The following is a 27474-nucleotide window of genomic DNA, read 5'->3' as shown; positions in this document are numbered from 1 at the left end:
GAGGCATGAGTAGGTGGTATCTCATGGTGCTTTGTTGCTGATATTTCAGCTCATGGCTGGGATACTCTGATCCTTGAACCCCCATCCTAATGAGACCAACCATAATTTATAGGATTTGAAGAGTCCCTGCAGATCTGGCAGGAATAGACCTGGGGAAAAGATACATATGAATGCCCTCATTCCTAGCGACTGAAATCCCTAGATCCTGCATCAGCAAACCTCCCTCTAACACCCCTAGCCAAGCATCCTCACAGAATGCTGCATGATCCATGGGCTGGGATGGTCCCCAGACATCCCACCAGTGCATTGGGGCCGCATCAACATCATTAGAACACAGCGGTCGCAGCTGGATTTGCCCCATCCAGGTGTTTGCTCAAGATTGTGTTAATTATGATTATTTTTTAATTGCTTTGAGGGTCTTTCTGTCCTTTCCCAGCCCCCTTTGAAGGAGCTGAGATGGCACAGCTGATCATCCCATCCTCCTCCACTTTTTCTATCCCAGTTATTTATTATGCAGAATCACCAGGATTGCTCTCAGACAGGATTCGTCAGCTATAAAAGACACTGGCAAATTTTATTAGTTGACAGAAGGGTGGTGGTTTTTTTTTTTTTTTGTTTCCTCCTGAAAATATTAAAAAGTCATTTTAGTTTAGAAACCTAATTTTAATTTAGTTAGGTTTTAATTTAATTTGGTTTTTGAATTCATTTTCCAGCAGAACTCAATTTTTCAAGCGTAATTTGATGCCGTCAGTGGCCATAATGTTTAATGTCCTCCCTATAAATTGCGAGGATGGCTTTGAGATGATTTACAGGATTCAGGGGGATAAAGCCGTCTCCTGGCCCTGCACGTGGGAGACGCTGGAGGGAAAATGCTGTTATTGTGGCAGCTGCAGCAGCCAGTGTGTTACCTACAGAAAAAGGGGAAAAACTGGAATTTTCCTCCCAGCTCAGCACTCCTTGAGAGTGGATAGGGGAGAGAGATGGGTCTGTGCTGATGGGGATGCTCCAGGGATATTCCTGGATATTTGTATTCTCTGGTGGGATGAGGGGGAACCCCAACAGAGGTGAAGAGTTCGGGGTGGCAGCATTACCCCCTCAAATCCATCTGCTTTCCCAAAAGTGAGCTGAACCATTCTAAGGGGAAATGGTATTGGGGCAGACCCTTGGAAAATGCAGCATAATTGAGTGAAATACCCTCCCAGTTTCATCCCTCAAAGCGTTGCATCTAATTACTGGATTAGAGAAGTCTTCAGACCGTGCATTGAACATTATAAATGGGGATAAGATGATTCTGGGAATGGCTTAATGGAGCAGGGGAGATGGGTGAGGAATGTCTGCGTGCGTCATTGAGTCAGGGCCACACTGATTTGGCAGAGGAGGAGAAACCCTTCGGTGCTTCGGGGAGCGTGGCCATGGGGAGGGCTTGATTTTTCCTTTTGGTTTTGGCTCCTGAGTGGCAGCGGTTGGCTCCTGGGAATTCTTGCCTATTGGAATTTGTCTTCATTTTTTTGTAAGGAAACGTCCAAGTTGTGTGTTCGTGGGTGGGGAGGGAGCATTGGGGCATCTCCCAGTGTTTGGGGAGCCCGGCAGCGGGATGTGCCTGCCCAGGCATCGCCAAAGAGGCGGGTGCTTTTGGCATCTCCTGCCATCCCTCCTGACCATTGCTTGCACAGAGCAGGATGTGCTGCTGGCTCCCACCTGTCAGAGCACCACTGGCTTGTCCAACCATGGTGGGCTCCACAGTGGTCATCCCCACTGTCCCATGCCAGTCCCATCCCCTGTGCCTGGCTTCCTGCAGTGCTGAGGGTTGTGCTCCACGTCCATCCCCCTCAGGAATGCTGGATTCCTCTGGTTAAATTTAACTCAATTTCTGATGATATGTTTTAAGAGATCCTCCAAAAACTTCCATGAAAACAGGCCAGAGAAAACCACCTTAAACGATTGTCCTTGATGGGGAGAGGGCATGGGAGCACAGTGTCGTAGCAGACAGTGGAGAATCCACATGGGAGCTGTGTCCTGGAGCCTGGGCTGTGCCACCACCCTCTGGTGTCACCACCTTCCCATGCCACCATCCTCTGTGGCCTCTCCCAGTGTCCCCCCACTGTCATTGGGCTCCTGCACAGTCCCAATCCGCACGGAGGGGTCTCACCCTGTGAATGCCTCCCCCATGTCCAATCCCAGGGCTGACATGCCGGCTCCAAAGGTGAATTCCCAGCGCCCCACCGAGGTGCCCGTCTCTCCCAACGAGGTGCCATCGCCGCCCAGCGTCCCCCAGGTTGTCATGGTTACTGACACATGGGACCCCAGAGACCCGGCTGGGAATTAATGGCAGCCCGGGATAAAGGATTCCTGTCTGGGCCGAGTTGATGGATTACATTGATGTGCCATTTGTCATAGCGTAATTGTTCTGGCAAATGTAATACCCACTAGTATAAACATTGTGCTGCTTTGCTAATAAAACTGAAAATAGGAAGAGAAAGGATGATGCAGTGTTATGGTCAGTTAAAGAGACACTGACTCCGCTCCCTGCTGGCACCGGGGGCTTCTGCCTGGAAACCTGCCCCAGTTTACCCTCTTCATCCATGGAAAATGGACAAAGTGACCACTGAGATCCTTCTGGGATGTGTGTGTGGCATCGCTTTGCCCATCACTGCCTTTGGTTGGTGGGGTCAGACACCTTCTTCACCCCCAAATGGGCACCAGGGATCCCGAGTGTGCCCATGCTTGGGGTTGAGCTCATCCCTCCCCAACCTTGCACAGGTTTTAATTGCCTGGCAAGAGGTAAAGAAAACTGTGGCATGTGTGGCATCTGAGGGGCTGCTCTGACCTTGACAAGGTTTATAAATGGGGGGATTTATGGTACAATGGGTGCCTGTCCCTGGGTGCCACTCCCTCTTTTTTTTTCAGGAGCACCAGGGTCTGACACCACTGGGAGCAGCCGGTGCCCAAATCCCCAGGTAGTTTTCCTTTCTGACTAATCAGCCCCTGGATTAGGAGCCCAGCAGGGATATCAGCTGGGGATGAATTGCTCATCCTCCTGTGAGCAGTTCCTGGTGCAGGAGTTGATGGAGAGGGATTGGAGAGCCCCTCCACCCACCCCTGCTCCTCAGCCATGGGACCCTTTGTCACTGTGGGATTCATCATCCCCACATCCACAGCTCAGCTGGGCATTGGATCACAACACCACGCCCATGTTTTAGAGTTCAGGACCATGTCATCCCTGTGTTCTCCCATTTTGCTGCCATGAAAAACTATGAGGATGAGGAAGAACAAAAACCCCCTTTGGTGCAGCTCCACAACCCCCTCTTAAATCCTGGGGTCGTTCAGAGGCATCGTGGTTTACACAATCATCTCTCCAAATGTTTTGAAAGTTTCTGGTTGACCTGATTCATAGGAAAAAAAAAAAAAGATAAACACCCTTTCTGTGTTTGCAGTCATATGTAATTTTTATCTCTTGACCTTTAAACGTAAGCAGCAGTAAAATGAAGAACTATGGCAGTCATTTAACACCCTGCCTGTACTAACTGGTTTCTGCCTGTGAGCCGTGGTTTTAAATTGGCTAATGCAGAATACTTGCAGAGCTAATAATAATTCAGATTACTTCTGTCAGCTATTCCGGTTTCATGGGTAATTTAGTAGTTGAATAAATTTTTAAAAAAATTCATTCGTTCCCATGCACTGTTATGAATCAGTAGATGGTTTACCATTGGCAGCAGTAACTGTAAGAAGATTTAAATTGCTACTGAAAAGGATTTGAGTGAAGGTAATGTTTTATAATGTTCTAAGCCATATGCACTACTTTCAGGCCTCATCAGTTTTACATTGATTCCTAGTGAAGTGTTTAATTGCATCATGAATGCAATATAATTCAGTTCTTTTTGCTAATATGGTATATATCTCAAAGTGATATACAGCACTGACAGTGAAGACTCAGGGTTTTCTTAGGATTTTAAAATATGCCTCTGTGTGTGTTTGCACGCGTGTGTGCACATCTGCGCCTGGCTGGGAGCCTTTTTCCCGGGAATCCTCTGGGCTCTGGGTTGGGCGCTTGGTGCCGAGAGCTGCCAGCTCTCCTGGGATGTCTGCGTGGGCATCTGCAGGTAGGGATTCACGTACGGAAATATATGTCTGTTATATAAATATATATATAAAATAAATTGTAAAATATAACATGTGTATATAAATATATATTAGAAGTTCTGCTGTTACACTGTGACTGCTCTGATGTTGACTGATGCTCATGGGGCAGCTCAGCTCTGGGTCTGGTGATGTTTTGGTCCTTCCTGCTCACACCCACGGTGGGTGATGGAATCTTGATTGGAGGTGCAGGCACGATGCTGTCGGAGCCTTGTGGGCAGTGGATTAAAAGAAACACGATTTCATGTTGATGTGAAGATGATTTGAGGCTGTACAGGAGCCACTCGGGATGTGGCAGGTGGCCGTCCCTCACCGCTCGCCCTGTGCTGGCTGTGAGGGTGTGTGCTGGTGATGGAGCTCCAGAGCTGCTCCTCCCAACACAGAGCCCATTCCTGCCCTGCTGCCAAGTGCACCGAGCTGTGTGGGATGAACTCTGGAACCGCCTTTCTGTGCCCACCAGTGGCCCTGTGCTGGCCCTGGTGCCCCTCCCTCCATCCCTGATCCCTCTGTGCCCCATGGCACAGGGACTTTTCCCTGTCCCCCCATCTCCCTCTTGCTGCTTCTGCTCATTACAACTTCATCAGCTAATTAAGGATTGGGCCCTACAGAGCCCGGTGTCATCCTGATGGGAAAACTGAGGCAGGCTCAGTGCTGGCTGGGGTTTTCCCATGGGAGATGCCAGCTCTTGGCTGCAGCGCAGCGAGCATTCCCCATCCCTGCTGTTACTCTGATATCCCTGCCTGCATGCTGCTGTCTGCTCAGCTTTAATTCCCAAATTTCCATGGATTGCAAGGAGAGGAGCACCCATAGCTGCCGGGGATGGGTGCTGCTGGCTGATGCTGTGCACCTGCAGCTTTTGGGAATCTTTCATTTTAGATGGAGTTACTCGTTTGGGATGCAGCATCCTTTAGTTTGGTTTGCCATCACAGGTGGGGAAATCCTGGCAGGGACCTCAGCTCAGCACTGTGGGGCTGGGAGGGGTTGGTGAGAGCAGGATCCAGCCTCACATTTGGAGCATTCCCACAGAATTCCGCCTTGGTGATGGTGCTCCCACCAGCGCTGCAGGGGCCAGGATTCGTGCCGGCGGTAGAGCCTAATGCGATATCAAAGTCACTAACGTGATTATGCTTATATATCATATTAGGGAAAATGAATACTAATTCAATACAAACTACTAATTCAGTAGAACAGAAAATTGCTGAGAGAATAGAAAAGTGCTGAGCATGCCGGAGCTGGGCATGGCTCGGAGGGGATGCGCTGTCTCGCTCCGCGCGGGAGCGCTTTTCCGCAGCAGTTGTGGCACAGTTGTCCAGGGTGGCACGGAGCATCCATGAATGTGTGCCAGTGCTGGTGCTGAGCCAGAGAGTGGCTCTGGAGATGGCTTTGCCATGGAGCTGGGGTGAGAAACCCCCCTTCATTTTCAAGTCTGAAGCTCATGGCCAAAAGTTGGGAGATGTTTGGTGGGACCTGCAGGAGAACTGAAGCAGGAAAGCAGGAAAATGGCTCCAGATGCTGGTGGGTAGGGGTGAACTTCTGGCCAGGACCAGGGGAGGCTCCCCAATGGAGCTGGTGTTTTAAGGTGTTTGCTTTTCCTAATGCATGGGTTGTATCTTGTTCCTGGCCTAGTGCTCAGCATGAACAGCCCAGGCTCTGGGTGAACATCCTTGTCCCAGGGGCCACTGACTGGGCCTTCCTGTAGTCCAGCTTTTCTCCTTGGTGTAAGCTCCGTATTCCTCGTGACATTTCTGCTTGGGAGTATTCCTCCTTGGCATTTCAGATGTGCTCCCCACACCAGTTCCTGCTGCAAACTGGCTGTGGAGTCTCCTGCTCCTTGGGACAGTTCCCAGCACCGTGGCTGCTCACACCGACACCACCGTGGGTTTGTGCTGGGAGCTTGGGGAGCTTTGGAGGCTTGGGGAGAGGCAGCTGCTGATGCCAGAACTACTATGAGGCTCTTGGTCTAATTGGATTCTCCTTCAAATTATTATTGCTTGTGAGAGTTTTCCATCCACAATGTTTCCCGGAGCTGCGTGGCATTCCCGGGTCGTGGCAGCTGGCTTGGATCTCCAACCACCAGCGCACCCAGGACACCCAGTCCCATGGTGTGGGGACCCAAATTTTACTGATTTACTTTTGAATCAGGAATTTCATTGCAATTTAATGCATCTGCTGTGGATCCTCTGCACGTGGCATCTCACGTGGGCACCTTGGGACACGATGAGCGTGGCTGGTTCTGGAAATTCCAGGTATTCACCCAGTTCAGAGAGAGCTGTAAGTGGGACACAGAATGTTTCTGTACTAATATGGTAGGGGAGTCTTATTGTATTAGCAATTTCCCATCAGATCATGTCATATTAGTATTGTATTGTATTAGTATTTGTTTTCACTAATGTGATGTGAAAGTTGCTAATATGATAAGACTCCTGCATTGTATAGTGAAAACAAATATTAATATGATAGGATGGAAAATAGCTAATAAGAAACTAAGTTGCTAATCTGACGTGATGGATCTCCCAAAGGAATTGGTTGGAGCTTTCCTGTACTTTTCCAGAATCACCTTCAACCCCGCTCAGGGTGGGGGACGGGAAGGCAGTGGCACTGCTGGTGGATTTTAAAGGGATGAATCCACCTGGAAAGCAAGAACATCTCTTTTGGGCTTAAATCCAGGCTTTTGTTAGGCAGGGGAAAAAAATAATCCTATGTTTATGGGAAAGCCCTTGTGTGCTGGGAACCCAAGAGTCCTGAGGTGAGCTGATCCCTGGAAAATGCAGCAAATATGAATTTAGGGGGAATAGAGCCCCTGACAACCCTGGAAGCTGCCCCGAACCGCGGTTACAACACAGTCCAACTATGACAAGGCATAACCAACGGTTTCCTAATTTTATTTTATTTTTTTCCCCAGTCACCGGCACAAAAATATCAATTTCTGACACGGAGAGCCAGGGTGTGGTGAACCAGAGCTAAATAAAAATAAACATTAAACAATTATTGGAATTTAGGTTTATTTAAAAAATCAGCAGGGTTGAGGGAACGAGCCACCTATTAGCTGGGAAAAAAAGCTATTGGGCTTTTTAACAACATGCTGTTTCTTGGCGGAGGCCGGGATTTGGGCTGTGCACGCAATCATGTTATTGATTAAAGATGATGTAGCAGCAGCACAATTATATCACAGTTTGTGCTCGCCGCGGTGGTACCGTTGGCCTCTCATTTGTCTGTCGGAGATTGGTTTGTTTGCCTTGCCCTTCCTGGTGTTGCTCGTCACTCCAATGGTCCCCTGGTGCCAGCGGAGGATGCTTGGGGCGGTTGGGGACTTGGCTTGGTGTTGGTGGTGAGAGTGGTTTTAATTGCTCCTCATCCCCCGTTAGTTTTGTCTTTAATGGTGGTTTCAGATTCTTCGCTGTCAACCACAGTGAGGCAAAAATAGGGGGATATTGTGGGGTTTAGAAGGTGGATCAAGGCCAGACTGGACGGGGCTTGGAGCAACCTGGGCTAGTGGAAGGTGTCCCTGCCCATGGCAGAGGGTTGGAACTCGATGTTCTTTAAGGTCCCTTCCAACCCAAACCGTTCCATGATTCCATGATCTGTGGTGGCTCTCACTCTGCACTGCAGGTGTTTCCCTGAGGTCGAGGCAGATCCAGCCCTGTGCCATTGCAGTTGGTGCTCAGGATGCCACAGCAGGCAAAACCACAAGGAAGGGTTGTTTTAAAGTATTTCCAGAAAATTCTGTGCTGGAATTAAGGAGCCAGCATGAGACGGTGGCAAGGGAATGGGAAGGGGCTGCACGGCGCGCGGGAGCGAGCAATGGCTGGCAGGGAATGTGCATCTTGGAATCAGTCTATAAGGCAATCAATTCTGTATATCCCTAGTGAAACAGCAACATTTATTTAACGTCTTTTATAGAGCAGCTGAGTTTTATCACAAATCACATTCCATTTCTATTCTTCGGGGACCCCTTGAAGGCTAAAACGCACTTACTTTCCTCCAAGGAAGTTTACCAATTCTTCAATAAAGCCCCATTTGCATCCGTATGTAAAATTGACACATTTATTGAATATTAAACATTTGCTGGTTGCTTGTGTGCCTCTTTCGACTTTATCTGCTGCCCTTAAAAGTCGTTAAGGGAAGGATATATCCAAGTTGTAATAAAGGCGTGTTTATGGATGGAGAGGGGATGCTCAAATCCTCCAGAGGAGCTGGTGTGTCCCGTTTGGTGGCTCTATCCCTGGAGCAGCCCTTTGCTCTCCTGGCTCTTGGCAATAACCATTTGGCAGCGTGTTTTCTCTGATTCTAAGGAATTTCTATGAATAGAAGCTGTTTGGTGTTAGGTGCCAGTCAGGGTTGTGCCGGGTTGCAGGGATACACTTTTCCAATCCAGAGTCAGTCCAGCTAATTAGTCCAATAAAACAAGTTTTTCTTTTATCACTGTTACTAAGTGCTGTTGTAAATCAATTAAAATGTATTCTAGTAATTCTATTTTTCCTTGGTGACTGTGTTTAAAGAAATACTGAGCCATTAACAGTATTTTCTGTATGTTTGTGCATGTGTTTGTGGGAGAATATCGAGCTGTTGCTGTTGAGTTCAGTGCCAGTGATGAGTATGGGGTCCTGCCCTGCCCTATGTTATTCCCACAAGCCATGCAAGCCTCTGCATCCATTTATTTGGAGAAAGGTGATGTTTTTTTGAAGGCAGCAAGAAGAGAATTCTCTTTTCCTTGTAACATAGATATTCATACCAATGGTTGTCCTGATTATTAATTGCTAAAGATGCAGCTGCATCCTTTGAGTGCATTCCTGGAGGTGTTTTTGGGGAGTGTTAACTCAGGAGGATGTGGGAGCGATGTGTGGTGGTCCTTCCTAAACAGACCTTTAAGTCCATTCCCTAAAGACATCACAGCCTCTGTGCAAAGGGAAAAACCTAGGTGGCTGGAGGAGAAAATTCTCCAGGAGCAAAAAATTGGGGATTCACCCCCTTTTTGTGAGTCATTGATTCTCTTTCTCTTTCTCTCTCTCTCTCTCTCTCTCTTATTCTCTCTGTCATCCTCTGCCTCTTTTCTTCTTTAATTCACATTATTTTAAGTAGAATTTAGAGATATGGGCTGGCTTGCCCTGCTTTAGGGATAATTTCTCCCAGGCCAGTGGCTAATTGAGGACACATCGTTAGACCGGGAGGTGGCTCACGGGCGGTTTCGTTGAGCACAAACATCCAGTTACTGTGGCCACCTTGGCAGCTTGAGGATCCACCTGCTCCATCAACCTGGAGAGGTGAAAGGGCTCCTAAATCCCATCTGGAGGCAAACACCCTCCCTGCCATGGGGGATTAACACTTTAGCTCCATGTGGGATTTGTTTTGGCAGCTTTTGGGAGAGTTGACCCCAACCCATCCCTGATCTATTGGCTGTGCTTATGAAGAATGGGGTGGGACCAAACTATCAGGGGTTTTTTGGGTTTTTTTTGTGCCAGTGGTTCCAGCAGGAATAAGGAACATTAAATTTGAGATTTAGGGGTTGCTTGGTTGTTTTGAAGGATTTCATTTTGTCCCTCCTTTGGAGCAAGGTGACTCCAGCAGCGCTGCAGGGATGCAGTTGGCTGCAGGATGGGGTCTGGCTCCCACTTTGCCATGGCTACAATTCCACCTCTGGATGCTGAATTATAACACTGGGTCAGAAAATTAAACTCTCAGGGCTGTGACACCCTGAATTATCCCAAATGGAAGAGCAAATGGGTGTGCAGAGGAGCCAAGCCATCCTCACAGGGAAGGTGGATTTTTGGAGCACTTGTCCATATTAATTTATAAAAGAAGGTGGCATGATAAATGTCACCTGAACAGATCTCCAGTAAACAAGGCTCATTGGGAGTGTATCATAAAAATAATATACTGCTGCCTCTCAGCAGCTCCTGACTCGCTGCCTGCCAGGAGAAGAAGCCCTTTTGCCAGGATCCCGCTGCCGGCACGACCCTCATCCCACTAAGAGATACCCTAAAACAGCTCCCGGCACAAATAACCTTCCCAGTGCACCGAGAGGCTCTTCTTTATGGGTGAGGGAAAGTGCTTAAAATGCTTAGAGGGAATAAACAGCTTTTAATGAAGTTACATTGCCACATAATGGGTATCATAAAATTGCCTTCATAGTACAGGGTCCCAGGATGGCTTTTATTATCGACTGAGCAGGAATCCTGTCTGTAAAGCTCCGGCAGCTGCAGAGAGGAGAATGCAAAGTCTTCTTAAATTACCTGATTGAAATAACCGGCAAATATTCTGCTTTGCTGCTTTGTTGAAGGCAAAAGCTGCCTTTGGGGTGGTCTGTCAGACCTGGTTTGCAGCTTCTGAAGAACACAGGAGTTTCATTGCAGCAAAACAGATGTTCATCTTGTTTCTCTATCGGCTGTTTGATGAGAGATTTATTGCTCTTCTGCTGGGCTGGAGCTCCTCTGCTGCGGAGTCTATTAGGCAGCCCAGGAGCTGGCGGGGAGCCAGGGAAGCCGCGTTTTGATGAAACCCATGAAAAAGCCTCAGCTTGGAAGGCGCCAGTAATAATGCATCGGCTAGACTCGCTGGATCGGGCGATTGATTGCCGTGATTTGATTTATTGATCAATACCCTCAAATTTGGCGTCTGAGAAGCTGAACTAATCTTTAACTGCTGTGAACATCTCTGCCTGGTGGAGAATTAGAGCTGATAAGGAATGTATGAAAGGAATCTGAGCTTATCTTAATCACACAGTGCCCCGGCGCAGGCAGCGCCGGGCGGGAGGGGATGTGTGCAGAACACAATCACCAGGCAGAACAGAGCAGATCTATAAATTGATGGAATTCAAAGCCTCCAGCATCGATTACCATTATAACAAACAGTGGTGCGCTGAATGTCTGATTATTTTTAGACAAAGATTCTGTGCTCTCAGCAGCAATTTTGCTGATGCTGTCACTGTGTCAGATGTCTGTTGTTGATTGCAATTAGATGCGATACAAAAAAAAAAGAAAAATTTAAAACTATCTCTGCCTATAGTTTTATTTCCACTTATTAAATCTCCTCCTTTGTTTGCCTCCTCCTAATGTCTGCAGCTGGATGAAATATTGCATTACCAGAAGAGATCTCGTATATTCAGTTGGGTATAATCACTTTACAGATCATTGGATTATATCTGATATGGTTCAGATAATCCTGGGGAAATGTGGGACATTTACTCTGCCTCGGTTAAATAAATGTGCCCTGGTTTAGGGTTTTCAGTGTGAATCTGCATAACATTTGGGTTTCTGAAACAGGGTCTGCAGCCCTCCCAATGATCCAATTCTATTAAAGCACTAATCAATTCCCTGTGACGTCAGTCTGCTTTCCTGCTGGTCCAACGTGGATTTATTCTGTCCTTTGTAAATGGCTTTTGCAGCTGCCACAGCATGGGCTTTAGTGCTTTAAGGAATGGTCACCACCAGCAGTGGTGGGGTGTGGGCAGTGGGGAGCATGGCACACCAGGTGCCACGTTTTGGTGTTCCAGGTTCCATGTGCCAGGATCCCAAGTGCATCCATTGGTTTGATACTTTGCAGTTTCTCTCCAGTGCCGGCGCGTGGCTGAGTGGCCACTTTGGGGCTGGTCAGTGTCGTGGGAATGGCTCTGCAGGGAAATGTGGCTGGGAAAGGGCAGTTTCTGAGGTGGCTCTTCCAGTGGGGAAGGCTTTGTGGGAACCCTCATGAAACCCAAATGAGCTCTGGGAGCTGTGGGTCCACACAGGGATGCAGAAGCATCAAGACTTAGGGTTCCCTGGGGACCCCTACTGGACCAGGCTGGGTTTGTCCTGCTGGATCTGGGCTCTCTCCCTGCCTCCCACATGGATGCTGGTGCAAGATTTTTGGGGAATTTCACATTTTAATTTCAACCAAGGGGGGGGGGACTAGGGCTTTGGCATGTGGCAGAGCAGTGGCCGTGGCCCTGGCCCTGACCTGGTGGCTGGGGGGAGCAGGAGGTCTCCTCTTGAACGTGACCTCATCTTGCTCAGACACGCTCGGCTCCGGGGCTTGATGGAAAAATGCACCGCGGCGGCGCAGGAGTTCTGTGCTGCTGGCAGCTGGTGTTTTCTTTCTTTGGGAAATCTAATATATTGATTAGCTTTCTTCAGAACAGCATCAATAAAGCGTATAATGGCATGGCTGGTGCCTGCGGCGTCTCCTCCCCTGGTCTGAGCCCCCCTGGAGCCGGGAAGGACCTTGGCTGCTCTGTGCCAGGCTCCGTGTCCTGCCGGCTGCTCCTCCCTTTCCTGGCAGCCATGGGCTCTGCTCTGCCCGGAGAACATGCTTGGCTGGACACCCTGATCCTCTGCAGGGAGGTTATCCTGGGCAGCCTTCCTCCACCTCCTCCTCCTCCTTCCATCCCATATCTCCACGTTACTGCTGCCTCCAGCAGCTTTGGCTCAATCAGCTCCAGTAAGGAGGCACTTGGCCAAACCCTGGCAAGTATCTCCAGGGTCTGGCTAACACCCTGGGGCATGGTGGGGGTGTGCCTGTCCTGGTCATCCCTGGGCAGCAAATGTCACCAGTAGAGCCACCATCACCAAGGGATGAGTGACTGGTGCCATGCCAGGAGTGCTCCTTGCATGCCGGGTCCCTTCCAGGAGCACATGGATGCTCTGCCTGTGCCATTGTGGTCCCCAGTATGGACCCTCCCAGCTGCAGCCTGGCCCATGGCACATGGATTGCTGCTCCAGCCCTGTGGTCACGGCTGGGAAGGATGGAAGGACCCATTAAAGTGCCTGAGAGAGTTTAGAGGGTGGTTTATTGTTGTTTTTGCGGTAGTTTTTCTTTAAGCTGATTGATTGCAATAATGAATGGGGCCCAGAAATCAGCCAGAGCGGCGGCTCGAGGCCGCTGGATTTAAAGTCCTGGTTGGCTTCAAACCCTCTCAACTATTTCAGCTTTCACTGGTGAAATACACACAAAGCCAGCGGGATCTTATTTAGGGCTCTCCAACCCCAGATCTGCCCTCAGATGCTGGTGTGGGTACGAGCTGGAGCCTCCTGCTTGCCAAGAGCTGTTGGCTTATTTATTTCTTTGTGGTTCTCTGGAGAGTGAATCCATTTGGAGCAATAGCCCATTCCACCATACCTTGGCCTCATGCACTGGGTAAAGGCAGCACCGTCCAGAACTGATCCAATTTATGGATGTTTTTATTTTATTTTCAAGTCTGATCCACTTACAGAGGGATGGAGGAGCATCCTGGTCCCCCCCTGCCCCGGTATGGAGGCGTCCGGGCTGCCTCCCACCAGCCAGGAGCCTGGAAGGGTTTTCTCTGCTACCCGAGCATCCTGCAATGAGCTCATTTCAGAGAGAGGCAAATTGACAGCTGATGACTATGGGAAGATGTTTTCCAAAGGAGAAACAATTTACAATAATTAGAAATTTATAAAATGTCTTTAAACATGGTGGTAATGGGGATAAGAAAACACTTGCTGCAGTGTAATCAGTTATTAGCAGCTGATCATTTATCTCGATGGATAGTTGCTGCTGGTACAGGAGACACGTGATAAAAGGACTCTTGATTAACTAATTTGAATATCTTTGGCGAACAAATTCCGAGTTCTCTTTTTTCTCCATTGTAACGGCTCCGTACATCTGTGAGATAAACACGGAATGAATATGGAAATGAATATTATTGTGGAAGTGTAGCCCTCGAACGCTGCCGCTGCCGTCCCAGCCCTGGCCTTGGGAAGCTGCCTGGGATGGATCTAGTAGGGAAGGGGCCTTATTGAAGCTGGCTGGGAGGAGCTGAGACTGTGGGTTGCAGGGAGGTGGGGTCTGGGAGCACAGGACCGGGCTGACCCCCTCCATCAGCCCCTCTTTGGCCTTCAGGAAGGAGCAGGATGGCAAAACTCTGGAGCACCAGCACATGCAATAACATCCCTGCATAGATGGGTTTTTTGAAAACACAGCCTGTTCCTGGCTCCCTGGAAATGGGAATCTGATGCGTGTCTCAAATCTCTGCCCTCTGTGAGATCCCATTACAGCTCCTCTGATAACACACTGTAAACCCTGATTCCATTTCAGATGCCGAAACCCCGCTCTTGGCATCTGTGCCCTGGACTTTGGTGGCCCTGGGGTGGGCTCTGGGGTGACCAGTGGCAGTAGTGGGGACCTATCCCTGCTCCCTCCGGCTGCTGTGCCACTTGCTGTGTACCCACAGGTGCCAGAGCAGGCAGGAAAGCACAACAAGCTTGTATTCCTCTTTTCTGGCACAGCAGGAAAAGGGAGGAGGTGGCTGCTGGTGGGGGTTAAGTGGGATCTGGTCCCAGCCCTCTTGGTTTCTCCGGCAGCTCCCAGCCCTTCATGCCGGCCATCCATGACCTCGCCGGTGTTCCTGCTGCCTGCGAGTTATTCATCGTCCTCAGCCACTAATGGACTCCATTCAACTGCTTCTCCCTCGTCCCCCCCTCCCAAATGTTGTGATTCATGTAGTGGCTGGAAGCAGATTCCTTTTGGCAGCAAGAGCCCCAGATATTTTATATTTACGCATCATTTTCTTCCTAGAATCTCATTTTTTTCCCTTTTCTCATCTCCCTCTTCTCTGTTCGGCCCAGACCAGGTCGTGGCTCCAGCTCCATTACCCGCCATCCTCTCCCTGCATGGTGCTGAGGGCTGGGGGATTGGATACATCCCTTCCTGTGGGGATGGGAAGGGGATTCTCGGAGGTGCTGGCACTGCTCCTTCTCAGCTGTATTTACCGCAGTGAGGAGCAAAGTCCACGTAGCTGTGGATGCAGTTTACAGGTAATTAAACTCAGCTTGGTGAGGATTTAAACATTAATATTGATGCTAAAGTTTTTAATAAAATATAGGGAGAGAGAGGTATCGATTCCTAAAGGCTTTTTATTTTTTTTGTTTTCTCCAGCTTTGTTGTCACAGGGAAGGGTTGATGTGTTGGTGAATGTGAAATTTAGGGTGTCCTGGGCTGGCACGGGAGCCTGCAGATGGGGACAGATGTGATTCCAGAAGGACAAATTGGGGGAGACTTAGGAAGGTGCATTTGGGATTGATACATATGGTGAGGCTGTTCCTGACCTGATCCCCCTGGGCATCCTCTGGTGGGCACAGGCTTGGGAACAGCATCTACTTCTTGGGAATGGTGCCGAGCTTCCAAGGTTTCCCGGTCTGCTGCTGCATCCCATGTGTTGCTCTCCGTTGTGGCTGGAACATGGCACAAACCCCTTTGACCACGCCATTGTCCGTGTGTCCAGGCTGTGCCCCTGGCATCACTCCCATTTCCAGCATAGTCCTGATGGGTCTGGAATGGGGATCCTTGAGATCCCCTGGTCTCACTGTGCCACTGTGGTCATCAAACCCTTCCCACCCCACGTTCCTGTGCTGCACCAGAGCCGTTAAAAAGATGCTGACGGCCATTTTTCACTCCCTGCTTCTCTGTATACACACAGGACCCGGCTTTATCTGCTTTCTCGCCAATATTTTTTTATATAACAGTGAAATATTTATATTGTCTAATAAAAGGCAGTAACTTGCAATCTTGCACAAATTCATCGGAGACCGGGAGCTCCGTTGTCTGAATTTTCCACCTGGCAGTGACCCCTGGTAATTGGCTCCATACATCTTTGGCATCACAGATTTCCATATGGTGAGGGGTGATTGATGGCTGGGGTCACCCACGGCCTGTCTGGCGGGGTGGTGGTGACCGTCCTACACTGGGTCTCCTGCCCCACATCCCACCGTGGCACGGCCTGGAGGGTTTTTGGTGATGCCAGGGAGGAAGGAGCCAAATCCCTCATGATCCAGGCAGCCACGGCTTAAATCCTGAAGCACTGGGATGCAGGGCTGGCTCCACGGGGGTCCCAGCCCTGAGGTTTTGCTGGGACATGAGGATGGAGCAAACTGCGGGTCCTGCAGCCAGGACCAGCTGCTGATCCTTGTGGAAGAGGCTCCTTCTCTCACAAAGCCAATTTGCCCCAAAAGTGCCCATTTTGGGAGCTGGGCGAGTTGGGGATGGGATTGAATTGCCGGATCTCAGGGCCCAGCTGAGCTCCAGTAGACACCTTCTGACCTCCAGCACTGGCACCTCGGCCCCCAATTTATCAAAAAGCAATTAATAGCCACCCCCCCGCTCAGGTTTGACGGTGTCAGTGCCTTCCCACCGACTGCAGGGCAGTAATTAGACTCTGTCTAATGAGGTTTCCATAGCAGGAATAGGTTCTTTTGCCATATCTCCACATCAGACAAAGCCTTTGTCACAGTTTTTGGTGCCAGCCTAAATTTTTTCCAGCTGTTTTCCCCACTGTACAACCCAGATAAGCACTGGGATATCCCCAGGCTGCAGGATTTACCAGGCAGCACCCCAGAGGTCGCTTCCCACCGCATCAACCCCATCATTTTTACTCTCTTCTCTTTTTCCTACATTCCACCAAAATTAAAAAGCCATCTATATCTTAAAAACCTTATTTATGAACACTTAAGCGTAAGTAAGTCAGCGTTGGACGGCTTCCCTCCCCGCTGATGGATGGAATCTGGCACCGGGGTGGACTGGGAGGGAAATCTGGCAATACAATATGCTGTGCTTGACTATTTTGACACTCGGAGTGCGATGTTTTTTTTACAGTTACTGATGAGCTTATGGCACTGCTCCTTTTGGAGAAGCGAGGAGGAGGCTGGGGCTGAGAATATTGATTAGCGAGCTCCTGATTATCTCAACAGCCCTCTCTGCTTGCCTTTTCTTTTGCAGGGAATACAGAATTTCTTCAATTATTTATATAAACCCCCTTGTCGATGCTGCCAACGCAACAGAGCAAAACCAGTCTGGGGGAATCATATTCCTCCAATTTCAAACCCCAGCCTTCCTAAACCACCTTGATTTTATTTTTCCCCCTGTTTTCTTTTTTTTTTTTTTCCCTCCACCTTTTGTTTTTGTTTTATTCCAGAAGGAGCTTGATGCTGTTCCTTCAGTGGAAAGGGGGAAAAGGCGGAGTCTCGTAAACATTTAATTGAACTCAGTCAGGAATTTAAGAAAAATGCACCTGAGGTTCAGGAGATTTGCTGGTAGGGAATTAACTCGGCAGGATGGTGGATTTCCCTCCCCAGGAACAAGATTTTTGGGGTCTCTAGATATAAGTGACTAACAGAAGGGAAACTAATTAGCCACAAAGACAAATTTGAGCCCCTAACCTTGGGATTTGGGTGTTTCTGGCTCTCGCTGCCTCCAGGTGGATGGGCAGAGCTGGGGGAAAGGGTCTTCCTGAGGGATGCAGCATCCTCCTGGATGTGATATCCACCTGGAGGCATCCTTGGCAGCAAGGGAGGAAACTTTGGGTTGCGAGGCGTTTATAAAAAGCAAACGTTGAGCACTCGGCGCGGAGCTGCTGGCACCCAACTCACAGCCCAGATGGGGGGAGATGGGTTGTTTGTTAAAAAAAATGGATTAAAAAAAGACGAGAAAGGGAAAAAAAAAAAAGAGCAACTCTAAAATAGCTTTTCTTGGAGGCTGTGTGGGATGGGGTGTTTCTGCCAGCCTGGGTGGGTGGGAGGGAAAGCTGGCAGTGGTAGTGGGAATGCTCACAGGAAAGGTGGGCAGGAGAGCAGGACCTGCTCTCATCCCCCATGGTCCTGGGGGTGATCCCAGACCCTTCCCAACATACCAGCTCTTGAAGGGGTTGAAATGGGGAGAGCCCTGAGAGGGACAGACTGGATGTGGCATGGTGTGGCCAAGGTAGGAGCTCATTGTCCCCAGTCCCTGAAGGGTTTCTGCAGCTGATAAAATCCCTCTGCTTTGGCTCCCTGGCTGGTCCTTGTGCCTTGTAGGTGGGGTGGGCAGGGCCCTGCTGCCAGTGAGCTCCCCGATGTCCCCTACAGGACACTGGGGGTGGTGGTCCTGCCTGGAGAGCTTCCAGGCAAGGCAAGAAGTGGGGTAGGTGTGCCATGGAGTGGCCAGGAGATGCCAAGGTGTGACTGGGAGATGCCATGATGTGGCTGGGAGGTGCCATGGTATGACAGGAGGTGCCATAGTGTGGCCAGGAGATGCCAAGGTGTGGCTTGGAGATGCCATGGTCTGTCCAGGAGGTGCCATGGTGTAGCTGGGAGATGCCATGATGTCAGGAGATGCCGTGGCATGACTGGGAGGGACAATGGCATGGCCAGGAGATGCCATGTTGTGACCAGGCAGTAGCACAGCAGATGCCATGACATGTCCAGGGTCTCCCAGATTAGGTTGCAGTGGGGAATCTGAGGAGGAGCTGAGCACCAGGGTGGGACACCATGGTCCCATCCTACCACGCTGCCACAGAAAGCATCCCACTCCTCCATCCTCCATCCTGCCCCAGGTGCTCCACATCCCTGGAGGCTCCACAGATGCCTTGGCTTTGGTCCCTGATGCCCTCAAGAGTCTCATGGCACTTCAGGACATCTCTTTTCTCTCTGGCAATTTAATGCTTTCTTCAGGGGCTGCTTCCTCTGCTCCTCTAATGTGCTTGGATGGAAATCCCGGGAGAGCTGCCGGTATTCCGAGCTCGCCGGCAGCGACACATTAGGATCTGTCATCTGCTGAGCATTACCTGGTTTTAAATCTGTCTCTTTGGAGCTACGAAACTGCATAAGAAAATATTAAAGTAAACAATACGTGGATTTACACAAATGTGACTGATTTCCATATTTTTCATCACTTCATTTTATTACTGGGTTTACGGATATGCTCATTTATTTATAGGGCAATCCAGTATTGATTCATTCCAATGCTCTGTGCATAAACACATAAAAGAGAGTGATAACAATAGGAATACATTTTCAGTCTTTTAAATACTGCATTTTTTCCAATAGTCTTCATTAGATCCGCTCCAGGAATATGAGCAATGTCCTTCGGGAAGCCCAGCCGGCCCCTCCGCCCAAGTGGCTCTGGATTTATGGGGCTGTGAGGGAAAACAGGATGTAATTCCCAGCATGGCAGCAGCTGCTTCCCCAGCTCTGCCACCTTCCTTCCTCCAGGGAATTTTTTACATGAGAGGTTTTGGAGGATTTTGTCCCGAAAGGTGGATTCTGCTCCCCTGAGGTTGGGATTCTGGGAGGGGTGGGATGGACACCAGTGTGCTGCTCCTGGAGCCAGGCTCACTGGGGCTCAGGACTCTCTTCTCCCCCTTTCCCCCTCTTTTCCCCTTTTCCTTTTCTTTTCCCTTACCTTTTTCCCTTTCCTCTTTTCCTTCCTTTTTTCCCTTCCCTTTTTTCCTTCTCTTTTCAAATATTTTTTTCCGTTTTCTTCCCTTTCATCTTTTTCTTCTCTCTTTTCTCTTTCCACTTTTTCCTCTTTTCCCTCTCTTCTATTTTTTCTCTTCCCCCGCTCCACCTCTTTTCTCCTCTTTTACCTTCTTTCTCCCTATTCCCTTCTTTCCCCTTTCTCCCTCTTTTCCTCTCTTTGTCCTTTGTTCCCCTCTTTTCCCTTTTTTCTTCCCCCCTCTTTTCTTCCTCTTTCCCCTTTCCCTCCTTTTTTCACCTTTTCCCCCTCCTTTCCCCTTTTTTCTTTTTTCATCCCTTCCCTCCCCTTTTCCCCTCTGTTTCCTCTTTTTTCCTCTTTTTTCCAAATTTTGAAAATCTGCACCCACTCCTATCATATTTTTCCCCCTCAAATCCCACTTTTCCTCTCTCCCCATGAACATCCACCAGGGAGGGCCAAGTGCTGCATCACCTGCATCACAGAAAGGAGCCCATAAAAGTGGGATGAGGAATGACAAACATTCTCCCTCTAAATGGGAAGGGAAAAAATGGGAAAAAATATAATTTTTAAATATTAATCTGGGGGAGGGGTGGATGGGCCATTTCTCTGCTATTCCCAAATATGCCTCCCATATGTTTCAGCTCCTATATAATTTTTTTCCTCAAGGAAGGAGTAGCAGGACCAGGAGAATAAATTATAACTACGGAGGATAAACCCGGCTTTTATTTCCCCCCTCCATCAACTAAAGGGCAGCTCCTTTCTCTCCCCAAAAGCAGTTTAATGGCAACAGCTTGAGAGGGACAAAGTTTGAATATCCTTGTGCCAGAGAAAAGAGCAGAGCGAAAGCCCTGCTAATTACAAAAGTTGCTTTATGAAAGATAATTCAAAGCAATAATTTAGCAAACATAATCAAGTAGCGCAGATGGGGATTTTGATGAATAGTTTGCAACATGCAATTAGCAGCTCTTGCAGTTACATATCATTAACCCTCAGAGCACAAAAATTATTTTCTCATTATTAGATGAAAAGGTAAAATTAAGCTGACTAGACAGTAAAGGAACAAACTACAATTAATTACCTTCATTTATTACAGTCATTATTTTAAACTTATTTTTTTTTCACTCTGATAGATAGATGAAAACATCTAAATTAAAAGTTTTGTTCTGCTAAATGGGAGGTGAAACTTTGCGATGCTCGGGGTGCGGGGCCATCCCGACTCCATCCCGGCTCCATCCCAAATCTGGGGACTGTTGGGAACCCCCTCATCACCCCACATCATCCATGCTAGGGAGGCAGAGCCTGAGCATCCCTGCCTGTATCCTCTGCCGGGAAATTTTGTGTATTTTTGCAGGAAAATACATTTCCAGGAGACTGTTCTTCCAGGAAAATATTTTTGGGGGCTTGCAAGAAATCTGGCCTTGCTGGGAATTAGGCTGCCCAGGTGGCACCTTTTCCTGGTGATGGTCAGGAGTCAGCCTGGTCCTCGTTGGGTTGGATGCTGAAGACTTTGGTTTTGGGGGGTGTGTTGGTGGCAGATGGTTTGGAGTTGCCAACTGTCAGCAAATGCACTGAAAAAATAAATTCAGGGGAAAAAATAGAAAAAAAAATTAAAGAAAGAACCAACTAAAGCAGACAGTGAAAAATGTGGATTAAATTATGGTGCTGAGAGTGGTAAAATAAGCTTGAAATATTTTCCCTATTGCTGATTTGGGGGGTCAGCCCAAGAAATCCTGCAGTGCAGAGCAAGGGAAGAAATTGGGCACCTTCTCCTGGAGCCGACAGTGTCAGGATGCTGTGGAAAACAGGGAGAAAAAATAACCTAATGAGCTGAACATTCTCTGCCTCTGCTCCCAAGAACTTTGCTAAAGCACTGTTGAACTTGTCAGGAATTATTACAACAAAATTAAGAACCAGCAGCAATTTTCTTGCGTTTGGGATCCCATGCTTTAAAAAGTAAATTATTAATGCATTTTTTTTCTTTTAAGCAGTTATTTGCAGCAGTCTCGGTGTATTTCTCATTAGAAATAACATCATCTGAAGAACTTATATTGATTCTTTTTTTTCCCTTCTTTTTTTTTTTTTTTTTAATCTCCAAATCATGGACGTGAACAACATATTTCTGTGATGTTCCCTTTAACTAGAATTCTCAGGCTTTATTTTTATATTATTGATCTTTCTGACATGCATTGCTTTTTGGCCTTGTGAAAACACTGGGAGCTGCTCCTGCCTTTGGAGGAGTGGGGAAGGGGCTGTGGAAGCAGGGGGTGCAGTGGGTGTGTGTGGTGGCTTTGGCCATGTGGGATGGGTCTGTGTGGGTGTGGAGTGGGTGTGCAGTGGGTCTGTGGTGTGTGGGATGGGTCTGTGTGGGTGTGCAGTGGGTCTGTGCATGTGTGCGATGGCTTTGGTCATGTGTGAAGGGTCTATGTGGGTGTGCAGTGGGTCCTTGGGTGTGTGCGATGGCTTTGGTCATGTGTGAAGGGTCTGTGTGGGTGTGCAGTGGGTCTGTTTGGGTGTGCAGTGGGTGTGCAGTGGGTCTGTGGATGCATGTGATGGGTTTGGTCACGTGTGAAGGATCTGTGTGGGTGTGTGATGGATCTGTGTGGGTGTGCAATAGGTTTGTACAAGTGTGTGATGGATCTGTGTGGGTGCAATGGGTCTGTGTCCATGTGCAGTGGGTCATTGTGAGGGTGCAGTGGGTCTGTGACTGTGTGTGATGGGTTTGGCCATGTGTGATGGGTCTGTGTGGGTGTGCAAGGGTTTGTGAGTGTCTATGATGAGTGTGCAGTGGGTTTGTGGGTGTGTGGTGGGTCTCTGTGGGTGTTCAGTGGGCTTGTGTGGGTGTGATTGTTCTGTGACCATGTGTGATGGTCAGTGACTGTGTGTGGTGGATTTGTGTAGGTGTGCAGCAGGTCTGTGCATGTGTGTGGTGGGTCTGTGCACATGTGAGGGGTCTGTGTGGGTGTGCAGTGGATTTGTAGGTGTGCAACGAGTGTGTGATGTGTCTGTGGGTGCCTGTGATGGTTTTGTGATGTGATGGGTTTGTGTGTGCAGTGAGGTTGTGCATGGGGGCACGATGGGTCTGTGGGTGTGCAGTGAGGTTTGCATGTGTGTGCAGTGGGTTTGCACGTGTGTGTTGGGCCTGTGAGTGTGTGTACAATGTGTTTGCGTGGGTGTGCAAGGGGGCTGTATGTGTGTGGTGGGTTTGTGTGATGGTTTGTGGGTGTCTGCAATGGGTTTGTGTGTGTGTGTGCTGGATCTGTGGGTGCACGGTGGGTCTGTGGGTGGGTGTGATGGGTCTGTGGGTGCACAGTGAGCCTGTGGATGTGTGTGATGGGTCTGGGGGTGCACAGTAGGTCTGTGGGTGCATGATGGGTTTGTGGGTGCACAATGGGTCTGTGCACACACATGGTGGACTTAAGGTGTCAGTTGAACACGAAGCACTTGAGGCACCAAAGGACCCCAACACACAGGTCGTCCATCCCAATCACTCAGACCTCTCCTGGGACAGCAGCTCCTTCCCAGTCCCCCCCCCCGCCACCCTCCCACTCTCCCCAACTTCTTTACACATCAGCAAAAAAAAAAAAAAAAAAGCGAGGAAAATAGCGAAGGCTTGAATTAATTTTTTCATCAGTTTTCTTCAACATTTGGGGTCTCTGCTGCCGCTTTCTCCCCCGACAGCTGTTCCTCTACGCTGAAAAAGAGCTCATTTGTGGTTTACTGCCACCAGTATTTAGATGGAAATAACCCACTACTTATCCTGCACTTGATCTCGTGGATATAAGAATAAACTCACCGCCGGTGCGATGCAAATCCCGCGCCTTTGGAGCGGGGACGCTCAGACGGTCGGTCCTCGCCGCCGCGCCGGGAGGAGCACCGGCTGCGCCGGGGGAGTTTTACCGTTTTGTCAGTCAATTATAATAATATTTCTGCTTCCAAATGTTTAAAAAGTTGGCTTCGGAAGGTATAATCATGGCACAGAGGCCAGCCTGACAATAGTAATTAATTAGGCTATTACGCATTCTGCAGTGATAATTGCTTTGCTGGAAAGTCACCAGCCATGAAAAGGACCCGGCGCGTAAATGTAATTTATCAGGCGGCGGCGATCCCGCGATGCTGCCGGGCCTCACCTTGAGCCTGCGGACGCTGCGGAGGGAGACGGAGGGGGGAAAAATGGGAATTAGGAGTCCATCGATATGTGATGCGGAGGCAGAGCTCGCTGCCGGCGCCTCCGTGGGCAGAGGGAGAATGTGATGCATTTGCATCGTGGGGATTTGGGGAACAGGGATGGTGCCATCCTGACCCCACAGAGCCAGGGCTGCTTCCAGAGATGCTCAGCTCCTCTAATTTTTTCTGTTTTCTCCTCTATTTAGCAGGGTGCTGGTGGTGTCTCCCTCTCGGATGCGGGCGTGGGGTTTGCTCCCTGCTTCTCAACAAAGCAGGGATTTAGGGTTTTTAATTACAAAACCTTGATATGGGCTTTTCCCAGGTGTTTAGAAATAACAGCAGTTTCAGAGTTGGGGTGAGCTATCCCTGTGTAGGGCTCGGAGCTGCTCTGGCAGGAATCTCCCATGGCATTTGAGTAAATTATCCCCATCTGGAAAAGATTGCTGAAAATGTTACATATTTTTTTACTGACATGTTCTTGAAGTTTAGTGGGACTCTGGAAGAACCACATGGATGCCTGGCTTGCCATCCTGCTGGTTGGCCATGCCGGTGATGCCCTGGCACCAACATGGGCTGGAATGTGCCAGCCTGAGCTGGAGCCCAGGGCAGGGGGATGGGGCAGGAGCTGGGCTGGTGAAATGGTCCCCAAATTCCTTGTCTGATGGAATGGCCCCCAAGTGCCTCCTCATCAGAAAGGGTCCTGTGGCTCCAGTTAAGATACAGATGGTAGTTAATGAGTAGAAAGGTGATGCACTGGGTCTGTGGGTGCTCCGTAGGAATTTGGGCTGAATGGTGGGTTGACCCCTCTCATGAACCAGGAGGAAACTGGATCCATCCCCGGTGAGCCTCTGGGGTGTGGCCATGGGGAGACCAGGTCCAGGGAACCACGGCGTGGGGATGCTGCAGGCTCCTTCCCACTGCAGAACCACAACATTCCTAGTGAGGGATGCTTGGATCTCAACCAGGATTGCTGAGGAGAGGGAAAAGCTTCAAAGTTTCCCCTTGAAAAGTGCTTTGTCTCTATGATGTGACTTGAGGAATGAAATTCACTGGGAACAGCTTGATTTGGAGTTTGGGCCATCTCCTTACCCCTGGCATGGGTTAGGGATGCACAGGGAGCAGGCACAGGCGATGGAGAGGGAATAGGGCACATTTGGGCTGGATCTTTGCTCTGCATTATTTGGTTGGCGCCATCTCAGGGGAGATGAAGCTCTTCAGAGCAGCTTGGGCAGGTCCAGGCATCCCCATCAGCCCACAGCAGAGCTGTGCCCATGGGCTGTGCCACTCCCTTGTAAAGTCCAAAGGATTTGGGAAGTGTGGGTCACACAGGACTGATGCCATGAGCACCGTGGTGTCTCCACATCCTTACAGCCCCCCCCATCAAGGCTCCCTGTGGGTGGATGCCACTTGCCACCGGCAAATCCGGTGACACAAAGCTGTCCAGCTCCACCACACAGACTGTGCCTCCCGCCGGCTCCTCTCTGCCTTCCTCCTCCCTTCCCCACTTTATTATTATTATTTTAAAGCACCCTGAAGCCAAGCATTTTTGCAGAACACCGGAGAAAAGCTCCCAAATTCCTCCTCTGCTGGATACGCAGCGCTGAGAAAGTAGGTTTGTGTACGAGCCGCTATAAAAAGCCCGGCTTATACAATTTTAACAATAGAAAAATGATCTTTGTGCTCCAGTGCCTGCGAGCTCGGGAGGAGAAAGCGGTTTGCTCAGGTGGCTGCTGGATTACAAATGAGCCGTTTGCTTTGGGTTGGAATGACAAGCAATGGCAGTCCAGGCTGGCGGGGCGAGCCGGGAGCTCCGCTGGCATGGAGGAGGGAAAAGATGCTCTGATGTGGGAGCTGCCACTGGGCTGAGGCATGAAGTTCAGGCATTGTTTCATAATTAGCCCATCAGCGGCTTAAGAGCGGTTTAATTGACTATTCCACTGTTGTGTCTGCCGGGTGGGCACCTTTTCCTCCACCCAGTTTGGCACCAACTGGACATTTTCCAGCTGGGAATGGGTCACCTCCATCCCCGACGCCTGTGCTCAGGCAGCAGACAGGGACACAGAGGTCTGTACATCCCACCAGTGCCCCATCCTGGATGGGAGGGGTAACAAGGGGACCCAGTGGGCAGTAGCCCCTGCCCCAAGGTGTCATTGTGCCTTGAAAAATTAAAGGGAGTAAATGATTCATGCTCATAAATGTTGGATGGGAACACGCAGCAGATTAATATGTTGTTGGGTTATTGGGGCTGTGCTGTGCCATCCTCCCACCACCTGGCTGGTGTGAGTGTCACCAGCACCCCAACAGCCGAGAGGGGACAGGGGCAGGAGCAGGAGGAGATATCCCAGTCCCAGTGTGAGCATCACTTGCACCCACAGCACCGTACCGGGAGGGTGGCTGGGGAGGGCCACGTGCCGGATCCAGCCCGGCAAGCACAACAACGGCCAGGCTTCTTTATTTCTTATTTAAGCGGCGACATTAAATTATAATTTTCATTTACTCAGAGCACATCAATGATTTAGGGCGACGTGACATGGCAGCGGCATGAGGAGTTTAGCCAAAGGCAGCGAGTGGCTGCGCAGGGCACGGAGGGGACACGGAGCTGTGCCGGGTGGGGGGGACCCGTGTGCTGGTGGTACCGGTCCCGTTAGCTCGGCAGAGCCGGTTCCTTCCTCCAAGCCCATCCCTGACCCGTTTATCCGTCTCCCTGCAGGTGATTGCACTTAGTAAGAGAAGCAAGGAGGCTGAGACGGCTTTCCTGAGCGTTTACAAGCAGTTGCTGGAAGCTCCAGGTAAGCAGCGCGGTGGCGACCTGGCTGCCTAACGAGTCGCGCGCCGGTGCCGAGAGGAGCCAGCGAGGACCGCGGCACCCATCCCCGGCGTGGCCGGCGCATGGTGCTCTGGAGATACCAGCCGAAGAGAGGAGAGGAAGCAGCTTTTGCCATCGCTGTGTTTCAGCCCCTGAGCCAAATGCATCTTGACATTAGGAAAGGAATACATTTGCTCAGCCCGTGTAGTAACACTGCGGCTATTCCCAGTTGTCTTTTTGATGGTAAGTTAACCCAAGCACCAGCACGAGCCACGGGGACACCCTTGAAGTCATTGCTTGAAGTCTTGGGAGGGGGAAACTGAGGCACGGGGCAGCCCTGAGGTTTGTGTTGGCAGAGCTGGTGCCAGGGACCAGTGAGGGGCTTGGACCCCCCTCCTGCTGCTCCCCACTTTGTGTGGGTTTGTTTGCGCCAGGCACGGAGCGTCCCCCGGCATGGCAGGGACAGAGAGCTGCAAACGGCTGAAGATGCACGGAAAAGGCTCCTGCAGGGCCACTAATTCATTTTCCAGACATTTAGGAATAACAAAATGTTTTAATGATTTCTTAGGGGAATTAGGGAGACATATTTTTGTCCTCATTAAATTTTCTCCTGTGCTACAAGAACCAAATGTCAGCTCGGTTTCCAGAACCCAGTTATCTTCCCTCCCCACCTCCCTGCGCTCTCCTGCTGCGCTCCTCCTGCTCGCACACGCCTGCACACGGATGCACACACATGCACACCCCAAAACTGCTTCCCTGTGGGCTCTGCACTCGTCCTCCTCCTCTTTTCCTCTCTCTGTTCTCCAGAGCAGCATCTCTTGCTCCCCTCCTGCTCCCCAAATCCTCCCGCCCGTGGTTCATCCCTGTCTGTTCCGTGTCCGCGTGTCTCTCGACAGGCAAACTCTTTGCGGAACACTTTCCAAGCGCCACATAAGTCCTGATTCGACATTTTTTGCTTTGAATGGCTGCTGTCAACACAAATCTCTGGCAGAGACTGTAACAGAGCCTGATTGCTCAGCAAGTATTTTGATAAGTGAGCTGGCTGTGTGTCTGTAATTACGGCAGAAAACCGTAAATCTTTTGGATATTGTTCACACAGATGTGGCGTGAAGGGAAGGGGGGGAAGCAGTAAAATGTGTTAAAAGCATAATTAATGTCATTGTTGTTGAGGATGATTTGATTTAAGGCTG

The 27474-nt window shown here is 49.6% G+C and overlaps 1 protein-coding gene across 8 annotated transcripts in view; it reads left to right on the top strand.

The window, feature by feature from the left end:
- CUX2 (cut like homeobox 2) overlaps window positions 1-27474 on the top strand; it is a 67091-nt gene that overhangs the window by 23748 nt on the left and 15869 nt on the right. For 5 of the 8 annotated variants that reach the window (XM_064674999.1, XM_064674994.1, XM_064674996.1 and 2 more), the window contains exon 2: window positions 26189-26267. In XM_064674999.1, coding sequence (XP_064531069.1) covers window positions 26189-26267 — 79 coding nt within the window. Of the gene's footprint in view, window positions 1-26188; window positions 26528-27474 lie in introns of all 8 variants that reach the window. The other 3 variants (XM_064674998.1, XM_064675001.1, XM_064675000.1) reach the window with 2 other exon arrangements.

This window comes from Pseudopipra pipra, chromosome 18 (assembly GCF_036250125.1).
Source record: "Pseudopipra pipra isolate bDixPip1 chromosome 18, bDixPip1.hap1, whole genome shotgun sequence".
In the NCBI taxonomy this organism is placed as follows: domain Eukaryota; kingdom Metazoa; phylum Chordata; class Aves; order Passeriformes; family Pipridae; genus Pseudopipra; species Pseudopipra pipra.
Note: the sequence above shows the minus strand (reverse complement) of the source record. Positions and strands in the feature narration are given on the sequence as shown.